This window comes from Cydia strobilella, chromosome 20 (genome assembly GCF_947568885.1).
Source record: "Cydia strobilella chromosome 20, ilCydStro3.1, whole genome shotgun sequence".
Classification (NCBI taxonomy): domain Eukaryota; kingdom Metazoa; phylum Arthropoda; class Insecta; order Lepidoptera; family Tortricidae; genus Cydia; species Cydia strobilella.
This window is the reverse complement of record NC_086060.1, coordinates 252,506-265,243: the sequence shown is the minus strand read 5'-3', so window position 1 is coordinate 265,243 and position 12,738 is coordinate 252,506. Positions and strand designations below refer to the sequence as shown.

Here is a 12,738-nt window from a genome sequence, read left to right as displayed (position 1 = left end):
TGATGTATATATGCATCGTATATTTGATGGTCCGTGGCTCAATATGCAGCTATCCAAAATCACATTTATTACTTTTATACAGCATGACACATCTATTTCAATTTATTAAAAAGTTATACAAAAAATCATGCATTTAAGGGTTAAGGTCGATATTTAAACACAGTGTTACTTGAACAAGTTTGGGAACAAATCAAATTATTTTATTAAATATTTTGATTTGTGTTTTTTATGTAGTGGCGGGGGGGCCTAGGGGTTCATGGCGTTAGCCGCGATAGCTAAAGACGCCGGTTCGAATCCGGCCTTCACCACTAGAGGGCTTCGTCACTTTTTCTTTAATATATGACATCTATTACAGTTTTTAACAGTATTACTTATTGATTGCCTTCTGGCGGTAAGTTTGTCTTTACTTTTGTACCTATGTAACATACTGGTATGCAAATAAAGATCTCTATCTCTCTATAATTTATTCGATCGATATCGACAAGTATCTTTGTAACGAAGACAGCATCCGAAGTTTGAGCGATAATTTGGCTAATCCTATCATTTTTATACTACGACATACGTTTTATAAGTATAACCACAGGTAGGTAAGTATATATATTTATACTTATTTATATATGTATTTCGGAATTATAATTTATAGTCGTATCTTATATTATACATAAACGTTCGTAAGGTTTTTTTGCAAGCGTATGTAACTTGTGTCTTGACTTGGGTTAGTTTATTTAAGCTACGCCACGAGGCATCAAGTACTAATTCATTGAGGTAATATGACGTATTAACTATATTCATACCTAACTATAGTAACGTTACTATCCTAATACAATTTATATCTTGTTTCGCAGTTAAATACTGCAAGGTTTTTATTCCTATACTATTATTTATTATGTATACATATATATTCAAAACACATTTAACTATTCTAACATTGAAATTATTATTAGCACTACGACAATTAGCTGCTGGAATTGAGTAGGTTCAAATTCATTAATATATGAATACATTATTGAATTTTGTAAGAAATTTAGATATTATTTTATGATGCTCTCTTAACCGATTTCGGTCACAGCGACTGTGTGCTCTGGAGTAGGCAATTTTTAATTCGCGTTATTAGCGTGTAGCTGATCCGCTCTCTGGTGCGCCCTTAGGTGGCTCACGTACCCTATTATTTTATAGTATAAATGTATTAATACTACATGCATACCTATTATTTTTAGTTTGGGTCCGCCCTCTATAAATATATAGACATCGAATAAGTACAATATTTTCGTTAATATTACTATAGTTAGTACTTACTTAACTAATTTAACTTGTCTATTAACTAACATCAATTCGTATTATTTTATCATTTAAATTATTAGGTACTTTATCGATTTCTATGAAAGCGTTTTATTCTTGGAATAATTTTTATTAATTTTATATTTTATACGTTTTTGCGTGAAAATTACAGGCAAATATAAATTTGACACAACGATGGATTGGTATCTAAGATACATTTGGTACACTATATGTATAGTTTTCGATGAAAAATTACGGCACAAAATCTAGAGTTAACTATTTCTACTAAGTAATTATGTCGTTAAAGCTGAATATTACGTTTGGTTTTAATATCTATAATTAATACTGACCCATAGTCGTTTTACGAGTTATTTAGACTCACAAGGCAATATCGACGGTTTACAACCAAAAAACCGGCCAATTGCAAGTCGGGCTCGCGCACCGAGGGTTCCGTACTTTTTAGTATTTGTTGTTATAGCGGCAACAGAAATACATCATCTATGGAAATTTCAACTGTCTAGCTATCACGGTTCATGAGATACAGCCTGGTGACATACAGACAGACGGACAACGGAGTCTTAGTAATAGGGTCGGGACCCTGTTACTAAGATTTTTACCCTTTGGGTACAAAACACTAAAAACGGGTATTTTCAGGATATATTATCATTATTCATTAACTTCGGAATTACGAGTACATAGTTTCTATTATTTTTTAGCCGAGCTTTGGTTGCAACGATTGTATAGAAATTTACTTTGTGATTTGTGATCGCGTTACATGACTGCATCTCTTACATCATTTTACGGATATTTGATCAAATACAGCCATGTGTTTTAAACAATAGCTTCAGTATCGCTTATAACATGAATCCCATGCTTCGTCAAAATGAGCCTTACGATATCATTGCAACTGCGCGTCTTATAATTCCTGCTCTCCTTATCTTTCATTTTAATACTCTTCATTTTATCGCACAACTTACTTACCTCCGACTTACTCTTTTTAATATCAGGCTTATTAAGTTTTCGAATCGTCGATGTGCATCGTTTTTTCGGTTCCACTTTAAGCGTGGTATCCACATTGCCCTCACTTACCCTTCTTCTATAAAGTTCATAATCACACTCGTCTTTGGCTAAATAACTGTCAAGAGAGCTGTAAGTTTCGCTTACCTCGCTGACAATTTTGACAGCTTTCCCCGGCACGTAGTTGACAGGGACCTTGTCAACGTAAGCCTGTCTCGGTCTGTCAACTATAGGACTGATGGAATCTGTCATAGTCGGCATTAGGTAGTTGGATTTCTTTCTTTTGACAGTTATAGTTTGATCGGTGATGGTAGGTTTGTCTCGGATGGAGATGAGTATGTTTTTGAAGCTGGTTTCATCGGGGGACATCGGGACGTCTTGTGGAGATTTTCTGAGATTGTTGAGATTATACTCACTGTATCCAGGGTGGCATGCGAAGAGGGCACAGTTAGTTATTTGTCACTGGATAATATTGATAAGGTTAGTTGTTTATATTACAAGTTTGAATGCATATTAAAGGTGCTTAAATTCAAAATCAGTGCAATTAGGTTGACAAAATAAATAAATATCTTCGACCACTTCGACCTTATTTTGGGGAATCAAGCAATTTTGATACGATTAAATTTGAAGAATACAAAAAGTTTGCCTCTATTTCTGTCATTTTTTCAAATGTTTAATTTCGTTAAAATTTACTTGATTGTAACGAAATTTAACCAGAATAATAACACAAAAAAAATTACGTGGGTAACTCACGTACCCACACACGTGACTGACACGTAACGAGTCGAACTCGACTGGTAACGCGAACGTGGATCACTCGAGTAAGTGACGGGCGCAATGAACACGGGTAACTCCCGAGAGTGACCGGCCCTGAGGGGCTACCGCAAAAACAGAAATTCGCAAATTGCGGAGATCTTTCTCTTTTAAGGCGTAATTAGAGTGAGAGAAAAATGCCCGCAATTTGCGAACTTCGATTTTCGCGGTTATAGCCCTGCCCTGGGGTAGGTGGCGTGCGTGAGTGACCGGTAAGTCGACCTTGTGTAACTCACGTGAGTGTCGCGCCGTACAGCGTGTGATGGCGGATGTAGGCGAGCACGTCGTCGTGCGTGAGTGACCGGTAAGTCGACCTTGTGTAACTCACGTGAGTGTCGCGCCGTACAGCGTGTGATGGCGGATGTAGGCGAGCACGTCGTCGTGCGTGAGTGACCGGTGAGTCGACCTTGTGTAACTCACGTGAGTGTCGCGCCGTACAGCGTGTGATGGCGGATGTAGGCGAGCACGTCGTCGTGCGTGAGTGACCGGTGAGTCGACCTTGTGTAACTCACGTGAGTGTCGCGCCGTACAGCGTGTGATGGCGGATGTAGGCGAGCACGTCGTCGTGCGTGAGTGACCGGTGAGTCGACCTTGTGTAACTCACGTGAGTGTCGCGCCGTACAGCGTGTGATGGCGGATGTAGGCGAGCACGTCGTCTTGCGTGAGTGACCGGTGAGTCGACCTTGTGTAACTCACGTGAGTGTCGCGCCGTACAGCGTGTGATGGCGGATGTAGGCGAGCACGTCGTCGTGCGTGAGTGACCGGTGAGTCGACCTTGTGTAACTCACGTGAGTGTCGCGCCGTACAGCGTGTGATGGCGGATGTAGGCGAGCACGTCGTCGTGCGTGAGTGACCGGTGAGTCGACCTTGTGTAACTCACGTGAGTGTCGCGCCGTACAGCGTGTGATGGCGGATGTAGGCGAGCACGTCGTCTTGCGTGAGTGACCGGTGAGTCGACCTTGTGTAACTCACGTGAGTGTCGCGCCGTACAGCGTGTGATGGCGGATGTAGGCGAGCACGTCGTCGTGCGTGAGTGACCGGTGAGTCGACCTTGTGTAACTCACGTGAGTGTCGCGCCGTACAGCGTGTGATGGCGGATGTAGGCGAGCACGTCGTCGTGCGTGAGTGACCGGTGAGTCGACCTTGTGTAACTCACGTGAGTGTCGCGCCGTACAGCGTGTGATGGCGGATGTAGGCGAGCACGTCGTCGTGCGTGAGTGACCGGTGAGTCGACCTTGTGTAACTCACGTGAGTGTCGCGCCGTACAGCGTGTGATGGCGGATGTAGGCGAGCACGTCGTCGTGCGTGAGTGACCGGTGAGTCGACCTTGTGTAACTCACGTGAGTGTCGCGCCGTACAGCGTGTGATGGCGGATGTAGGCGAGCACGTCGTCGTGCGTGAGTGACCGGTGAGTCGACCTTGTGTAACTCACGTGAGTGTCGCGCCGTACAGCGTGTGATGGCGGATGTAGGCGAGCACGTCGTCGTGCGTGAGATACTTGGCGCTCTCGCGGCGGCGCACGAGGCGGCGGATCACGGTGGAACTCACCTCGTTGGCTATATAGTTTGTTACGAGGGTTATGTTTCTCTGAAATAAAAAAACAACAAGTAAAAGTAATACTCAAATTCACGCCGCTTCAGGCATATTTTTTTAAAAGACGTTGATATTCGTAGACGTGGAAAAAATATATGTAGTTCTTGATTATATTATCTTTAATATTGTCTTCGGTTACCGCGATAGTTACTCATGAAATAAAACCGCCGTTGGAGCCGGCGTAGTTTTTATCGCGTATATATATATATATCTTTACTTAAAATAATTGTAGTGTATAACTAGCCTTATGAACCGATTTTGCATGTACAACCAGCCTTAAAGTTTGTAATCTATGATTGTTCATTATTTTAGTATGTGGGTATTTTTGCACTTTGTAATTTTTCCTCAGTCACCCGTTGACCACGAACGCTGTAAAGAGTTCGAAACGTCGGGATGTATTATAAATTCAATATACGCGATATAATCCGTTTTCAAAGTTTTATTTCATATATTATCTTTAATTTATAAGCTTCCGATAGACGAATTGTGATACTTCTCTCGATACAATTAATTCCCAAAGCAACCTCTAACTAGGACTTTTAATCCAACTTTACTCGGTTATTTATTATGCGACACTATAAACAAAGAAAAGAAGAAAAAACACTTAACTTAGATAGTAATTTTACCACTTTCGAATTTCGATATTGTAAGGCAAGGTTTTTAAAATAAATAAAAAATCGACAAAATTCGATCAAAATTGACACTTGGCGTGCCCATGCGCACTGTCACATTTCGCAAGAAGGAACGGGAAAGACCATTCTTTCCCGTTCTTCCTTGCGAAATGTGACAGTGATAGCGGCAAACCGATGAAATGGCCTTAAGATGTTGACACCGACTTTATCCAGCCTATCTCTGGGTATATATACTCTCTATTCTTGATACGCTCCGACCACTTTTTAGGGTTCCGCACCAAAAGGGTAAATACCGAACCCTATTATTAAGACTCCGCTGTCCGTCTGTCTGTCACCACTCACCAGACTGTGTCTCATGAACCGTGATAGCTAGACAGTTGAAATTTTCACAGATGATGTATTTATGTTGCCGCTATAACAACAAATACTAAAAAGTATGGAACCTTCGGTGCGCGAGTCCGACTCGCACTTGGCCGGTTTTTTTTGTTATTATTAACAGGTGGTGTGTCGACTCACCCGATACTTATACAGCATGTCGGAGTCGAACACGAACTTGTCGGGTTGTCCGCCGGCCCGGCTCACCACCACCAGCCCGTGCCGGCCCACTATCGTCTCCAACTGTAATGAAAACGGACAGGCTGGACCTACATCACAGGGCGCACACGCTACACATTGCAGCATTTTTATTGCAGTACCCTCACAGGGTTGCGTTGAAACATAAATAGTACATTATTGTCGAGGCTCGGAAGTAGCTACTTGCTGGCTGAGGATTCGTTTTAAACGGACGACCTTGGGAGTCCGTTTAATTGAATCCAAAGCCAGCAAGTAGCCTTCCAGCCGAGTCATATATAGTGCTTTTCTCAAAAATGGCGCAATAAATGCAAATATAATAAAAATATTTTACAGAAGCAACGTTCTTATGTATATATTTTCACAGAAAAAACTAAACAGATTTGCTTTGCCGCCGTTTTATTTTTTAAATTAAAAATGGAAGTGTATTTTTCTGCTGAAAATACGCCAACCTATTTGAGACACCTAAATAGTCGCGGTACCAACATTATAATAATAAGTACTGATCATCTGTTTGGCTGTTTAATGGACCTATGCCTTCATTTGATATGGCCACTTCAACTTTTAAAAAATTTGGAACTCGACAAATAATGGAATTTGTATGCAACATTGCAGTCCCGAAATCGAGACTGCAATGTTTTTAACTTTTTAATTTTTTGACCGACCATAAACTACGTACTTCGCGACCTACTTTTTAACCGGCAACGTCGACTTTGCCGTCCATTTTTGAGAAAAATAATCTTAAGATCTTTTTGTACACACAAAGCAATGATTAAATGAGTATGAGTACATCAAAAATCACTTGAAAAAATCCCTTAAAGAAATCCCTGCAAGAAATCCCTTAAAGGGATAAATTCGCCTTTGTACTGCCTATTTATGTGCCATATTTGTGTTCTGTGTTTAGTACAATAAAGAGTTTATACATACATACACTTGCGTTTTCATGTGTGATCGGCACGTCTGTACACGCGGCATGCGTCATAGTGTGAGTCAGTTGCTTAAAAACAGTACTGAGCGTCCGGTAAACGGCCGTCAATCTGCTGTCGCGGGGCGAGGGCATTCGAGTCGGGGCGGGGCGGTGCGTGGCCGTTCTGTATGATGATACTACTTATTTTGCGACCTACATTGTTCGACTGGGGATTTCTATAAGTTAAACCGTTAACACCCTGAAAGCTTTCTCGAGGAGTTACCTTCCGTTAATGTTAAAGTTTTAGAGTATTGAAAGCTCCGACACGACACGTTCCCTGCCCGTACCTATATGGGTCCCGAGGAGCCTCTATTACGAAGCCGTGAGCCGCGTTGCTTCGGCCGAGGCACGTCTACACCGGTCGCCGGTCGCCGGTCGCGGGCTGTTTGCCGCGCGAGGCGAGGATATTGCCTCGCGAGGCTGCTCGCTCTGCGAGGACCCGCCCAATGATCAATAAGGTTTGCGCATTCTTGCATCCTTTATACCATCTTGTTTTTGTGGTATTTGTACATACGGTATAATACCAACGCGCATAAAAACACGCTAAGTTAATTCAAAATCGAAACTAAAGTATATACTTACATCATCATCAGACCACACGCCCGGCGTAGCGAAAGATTCCAACGAGTCCGCGCCCCACAGTAACTTAACCGTGACGGTTTCATCCTGGTTGCCGTTGAGTTTAGTCATCGCTGCCAAAGTCAACTTACATCATCATCAGACCACAAGCCGGGCGTAGCGAAGGACTCTAACAAGTCCGCACCACACAGTAACTTAACCGTGACGGTTTCATCCTGGTTGCCGTTGAGTTTAGTCATCGCTGCCAAAGTCAACTTACATCATCATCAGACCACAAGCCGGGCGTAGCGAAGGACCCTAACAAGTCCGCACCGCACAGTAACTTAACCGTGACGGTTTCATCCTGGTTGCCGTTGAGTTTAGTCATCGCTGCCAAAGTCAACTTACATCATCATCAGACCACAAGTCGGGCGTAGCGAAGGACTCTAACAAGTCCGCACCGCACAGTAACTTAACCGTGACGGTTTCATCCTGGTTGCCGTTGAGTTTAGTCATCGCTGCCAAAGTCAACTTACATCATCATCAGACCACAAGCCGGGCGTAGCAAAGGACTCTAACAAGTCCGCACCGCACAGTAACTTAACCGTGATGGTTTCATCCTGGTTGCCGTTGAGTTTAGTCATCGCTGCCAAAGCCAACTTACATCATCATCAGACCACAAGCCAGGCGTAGCGAAGGACTCTAACAAGTCCGCACCACACAGTAACTTAACCGTGACGGTTTCATCCTGGTTGCCGTTGAGTTTAGTCATGAGGTTGTCGGGTTCGTCCAGACTGTTGACGTTGAGCATGTCGTCGGGGAGCCACGAGGGGGCGTCGCAGCGGTTTGAGGTCAAGTGCTGGTTGATTGTGTCCTGTAACCACACAATGGAGTGACAATATAGAAAAAAAAAAAAACAGAACACTTTTATTTCCTTGGGTTTGTATTTGTAGTCAACAAATTAAAAATCTGTAGGTACCATTTCGTATAGTCAGTATAGTCACCATCAGATAAATCGCAGCGGCTAAGGTGCTCACAAATATCTGATGAAAGCCGCTAGAAACCTCATAATTATTAGAGGTATTGTCACTGCAATAAGGTACGAAATGGGCTATGGCCGTACCTTCTCCGCCGCATTATGTCATAACTGCTGACATGACTAATTTAAGCATTGCCAGTCCAGTATGTCCGGATATCAAAAGAGAATGTAAGTTTTTCATGAATTTGTGCAGCAAAACCTGCACCAACGGCAACGCTCTTATAGACGTTGGAGCATATTTCATGTACGTAGTTGCTCATTTTAACATAAACCAATGTGCTATGGAACTCGGTCTCTTGTTTAACGAACATTGGCGCAGTCGGTTGGATTCGAACCTACGCCGCCACAATTACCGCGCAAGCCCACCCCCACCCCTCACCCCCAACGGCCCCAACCGGCTATCTGCGCGGCAAGCGACAGTACGCGGCGCGCAGATATCGTGACCGCTACTCGTGCGCTGTTAGTGCTTGACAATGGAGACCTAGGCTTTCCGAAACATGTCGCGCGAGTGACTAAAAATACGTAAGTTAAGCCGTAAGATTAGGACTCAGAAATTAAATTAAATATATCTTTATTTCAAACCCATAAGTCCATATATGGTTAATTATATTAACTTAAAAGCTATATTAGTTACCTACACTAAGTATTTTTAATTACATTTGTTTTACACACCTAGGTCACTTGACATATGTCAAAGTAGACCTAACCTGCTCCATCCAATGTCACATTATGAGGCAGCTAAATCTGTTCGCAATCACCTTCAGAATGCTGTTTCGACTTTCCCTTACGCGACCCATTAGCGACGTGTTTTTTTTAGAAATGTACCTGGTGGTGTCGTAAGGACACCCTGGTGCGCGTCCAGCCCTCCTGCTGCGTCTCCCATTCGGACACCTTGATCCACGAAGATGATCGCAGTGCCAGCTTTAACATGGATATCCTGCAAATATGATACATTCAATTTAATATCATACGAAAATACGGCCAAAACAGGCAATACAGCTGATTTTTTTCAGAAATTCAGAGCAAGAATTTCTATGGTCACAGAATAAAATCGAATTTGACAACCTGAGCCGCATTGCATAAATTGCATAAAAGAAATACAAGCTAATACTATCAGTGATTTTTCAAAAAAAAACCGGGCAAGTGCGAGTCGGACTCGCGTTCCATGGGTTTCATACATTACACAATTTTAAACAATGCATTTTTTTATGTGAAACGTGAGTGAATGAGTGAATTGTCTTTAAAAAACCCGTAGGGGTCGGATCAAAAACTAAGTAATTAAGTCCGACTCACGCTTGACTGCACATTTCTAATAGGTTTTCCTGTCATCTCTAGGTAAAGAACTAGTTTGCATATTTTTTTCAAAATTTTAGACCCAGTAGTTTCGGAGATAAAGGGGAGGGAATGGTAATTTTTTGCCTAATTTCTTGAATAACTTCAAAACTGTTTGTCCTAAAATTATGAAAAAAAAAATATTAGAGATACTTACAATAAGCTTTTTCATTTAAATTGATATGTAACACAATATAGTTTGAAAAACTTTATTCTTTAATTTTCTTATTTACCCCCCAAAAGTGGCCCCCATGTTTAAAATTCATTTGTTTACGTTACATGTCCATCGACCTGGTGAAGGTCGCGGGAATTCGGTGGTTGCGAGCGGCACAGGATCGGTCGGAGTGGCGAGCCTTGGGGGAGGCCTATGTCCAGCAGTGGACGTCTATCGGCTGACATGATGATGATGATGATGATGACATGTCCATCTTTGGGTCACAAACTTACACATGTGTACCAAATTTCAACTTAATTGATCCAGTAGCTTCGTAAACGTAAATTTTATAAGTAAAAGTAACCCGTTCGTTAGTTCAGTTCGTTTGGAGGCCCGGCGACTGGGGCGCAAATTTGGTGCCGGCCCCGGGCGCCATATCCTCTAGCTACATCCCTGTTATTTAGGGTATTGGACAGTGAAGTTCACAAACATTTTACAAGTTTACAAGCCAATGTTCCAAAAATATATGTACACGCCTCTCCGCCACTCACTACTATATTTTTGGAATATTGGCTTGTAAAAATGTTTGCGTACTCGACCGAACATAAATTATGCTATTGGTATGTGCGAAAATAGTTATAGAATAAGATTATTTTTTCTTGCGATCATTATTAACAAGCAGTTTTCCTATCACATATGTAACTCATGTAAGATAAAGTATGATAAGGCATGTTAAATTAATAGGTATATTTTTTACATTATTAAGAAATATTGTTTTTTTATCTGCCTTCAATTTGCTTCATAATGGTAGTTAAATAAATAGTTTATTTAACAAGATGGACTTAATGTTCAAAAGTAAATACTACAAGCATCTAATGTTTGAGTGGCCTTACAATAACATGTATGCACAACTGTATGCATGATTATAAATAAAATAAATGGGACATATGATATTATGTAAACAGCTAGCCGCCTCATATTAATACCCATCTCACATTGCTAACAGGTACACTAGAACAATGAGTAAAAAATGCATTTACTGCAACTAATTTTACTGATATTATCTTTAATTAAAGAATAAAATATAACACATAAGAAGGTACCATTATGAGGTCCAGAAGCAATTGTTTAGTTTTTGAATTTCAAATGAATAATAGTTAAAAAAAAGCGAATATAAAAAAAATCATAGCATAAACACCTCAATAATCGACATGCTAAGACCCAATATTCGACACCTTGCTGTCAACTTTATTGCTATGACATTATGATCGAAAATCTTGATTATTGGAGCTGTGTCGGGCACTGGAGCCTCTATGTTATAGGTATACAAAATGTTGTTTTACACCGGACATCACAAGGTTAAATAAAACAATTCTCACAAAGATGTTAATCATGTGCGAATAAATAAATGAGTAAGTTATACCGCTCATGATGTTTGACTTGTGCATAGAGTTGTGCCGATCTCAGTAACATTCCCCATTTTGTATCGGGAAATTTCTTGCTCTGTAACATTCCCCATACTAAATGGGTAATATGTTACTGGGAACGGCACAACTCTACTTGTGCATAAGAACTGCAGTTTCTGCAAACAAAATCAATATTCCAAACTATAAAACTTGGCAATTTGCCAACCCATAAATTTGGTTATGGTGGATAACAACCAGTTTCATAGCTATTGGGTTACAACCATTAGACTTGTCTCTGAAATTCTTTCAGCTATTAAATTATTGTTATATAGTTTAAAACCAATAATTTAGGAAGATAATGGGGTTCAGGCAAGGATGTGCCATAGCAGCCAAAATCAAGTTATCTGACTCAGGAACCTCTCCCTCTACTTAAGGCAATAAAGAATTCAATTATTAAGGACACAACCATGATTGCTAAGCTCATTGTTAGCAAAAACATGATTTTCATCCTTCAGAAAGTTACTCCGTCTTGAACTAGAATAAAGGACTTACCTATGGTGTGCGGCCACCAAGTCCTTCTTGCCATATTTATCATGCACAGGAGACACTATCCCGCCGACCACCGTCCCCAAACCCAGCGTGTGAATGTAATCTCTGGCGATTTCTGAAACGTCACAATACCATTGAAACTATTAATTAACCACACATTTATACGTCATAGAAGCAAGTATGGCCACAAACATATAATTAACATGATATGACCGTCACACTAACACCTAGGTCGCGGTTCCTTATAAGAAATAGGAAAATTTTATACGCAATAACAACTCACCGAACATTCGCAAATGCATGTAAGTTGGGGGACTGAAGCTCCCACAAGCCATTAAAACTATCTTCCCTTGGGACATTTTGCCAAAAATTATAGTCACTATTCAATAATACTGCAATTGTCTTGATTGTATCATCACTCCAAAATCACAACAAAAATGATCAATCAATTGATTTTTGTGGCAATACGATCAAATAGGGAAGTAATTCGTGTAGTTTGCGCATGTGAGCCGAAGCACCAGACATGCGGTCATCTTAATTTAGCAGGGTGCTTACAGCTGTCAAACTTTTTCTTTAAAAAAATTACAGTGACCACGTGGTGACGGAAATGATTGACTATCAGCCAAACCAGCATGTGATTAAATGTTATTAAAACAAATTAGCATTAAAAACCAACACAGAACCATAAATTGTAATTAAAAATCAAATCATAGCGTATCGTAAATACAGCTGGTACATGTTTTAAAATATTTTGTAATTCAAGTGAATCCAAGTATCATCTTTTCATAATATTTGACATTTGACGCAATGTTGTCAAACAGTACGTAAAT

At 40.8% G+C, this 12,738-nt stretch overlaps 1 protein-coding gene across 1 annotated transcript; it reads right to left on the bottom strand.

Annotated features, from left to right (window-relative positions):
* Positions 1-1,280: 1,280 nt before the first annotated feature.
* LOC134750574 (nicotinamide/nicotinic acid mononucleotide adenylyltransferase 1) lies at positions 1,281-12,423 on the bottom strand. The gene is made up of 7 exons (XM_063685783.1): positions 12,192-12,423; positions 11,912-12,023; positions 9,293-9,404; positions 8,093-8,302; positions 5,850-5,951; positions 4,541-4,695; positions 1,281-2,710 (listed from the first exon to the last, which is right to left on the bottom strand). The coding sequence occupies exons 1-7, from the start codon at positions 12,265-12,267 to the stop codon at positions 2,110-2,112; spliced, it is 1,368 nt and encodes a 455-aa protein (XP_063541853.1). The 5' UTR covers positions 12,268-12,423; the 3' UTR covers positions 1,281-2,109.
* Positions 12,424-12,738: the final 315 nt, after the last annotated feature.

Bases quoted from the DNA above. Each gene is read 5' to 3' on its own strand.
- LOC134750574 (XM_063685783.1), bottom strand. From the start codon at position 12,267: ATGTCCCAAGGGAAGATAGTTTTAATGGCTTGTGGGAGCTTCAGTCCC. The intron at 9,405-11,911 runs GTAAGTCCTTTA...TCATATTTGCAG, and splicing joins TTGGTGGCCGCACACCATAG to GATATCCATGTTAAAGCTGG. The intron at 5,952-8,092 runs GTAAGTTGGCTT...TTTTCATTACAG, and splicing joins GCTTGTGGTCTGATGATGAT to TTGGAGACGATAGTGGGCCG.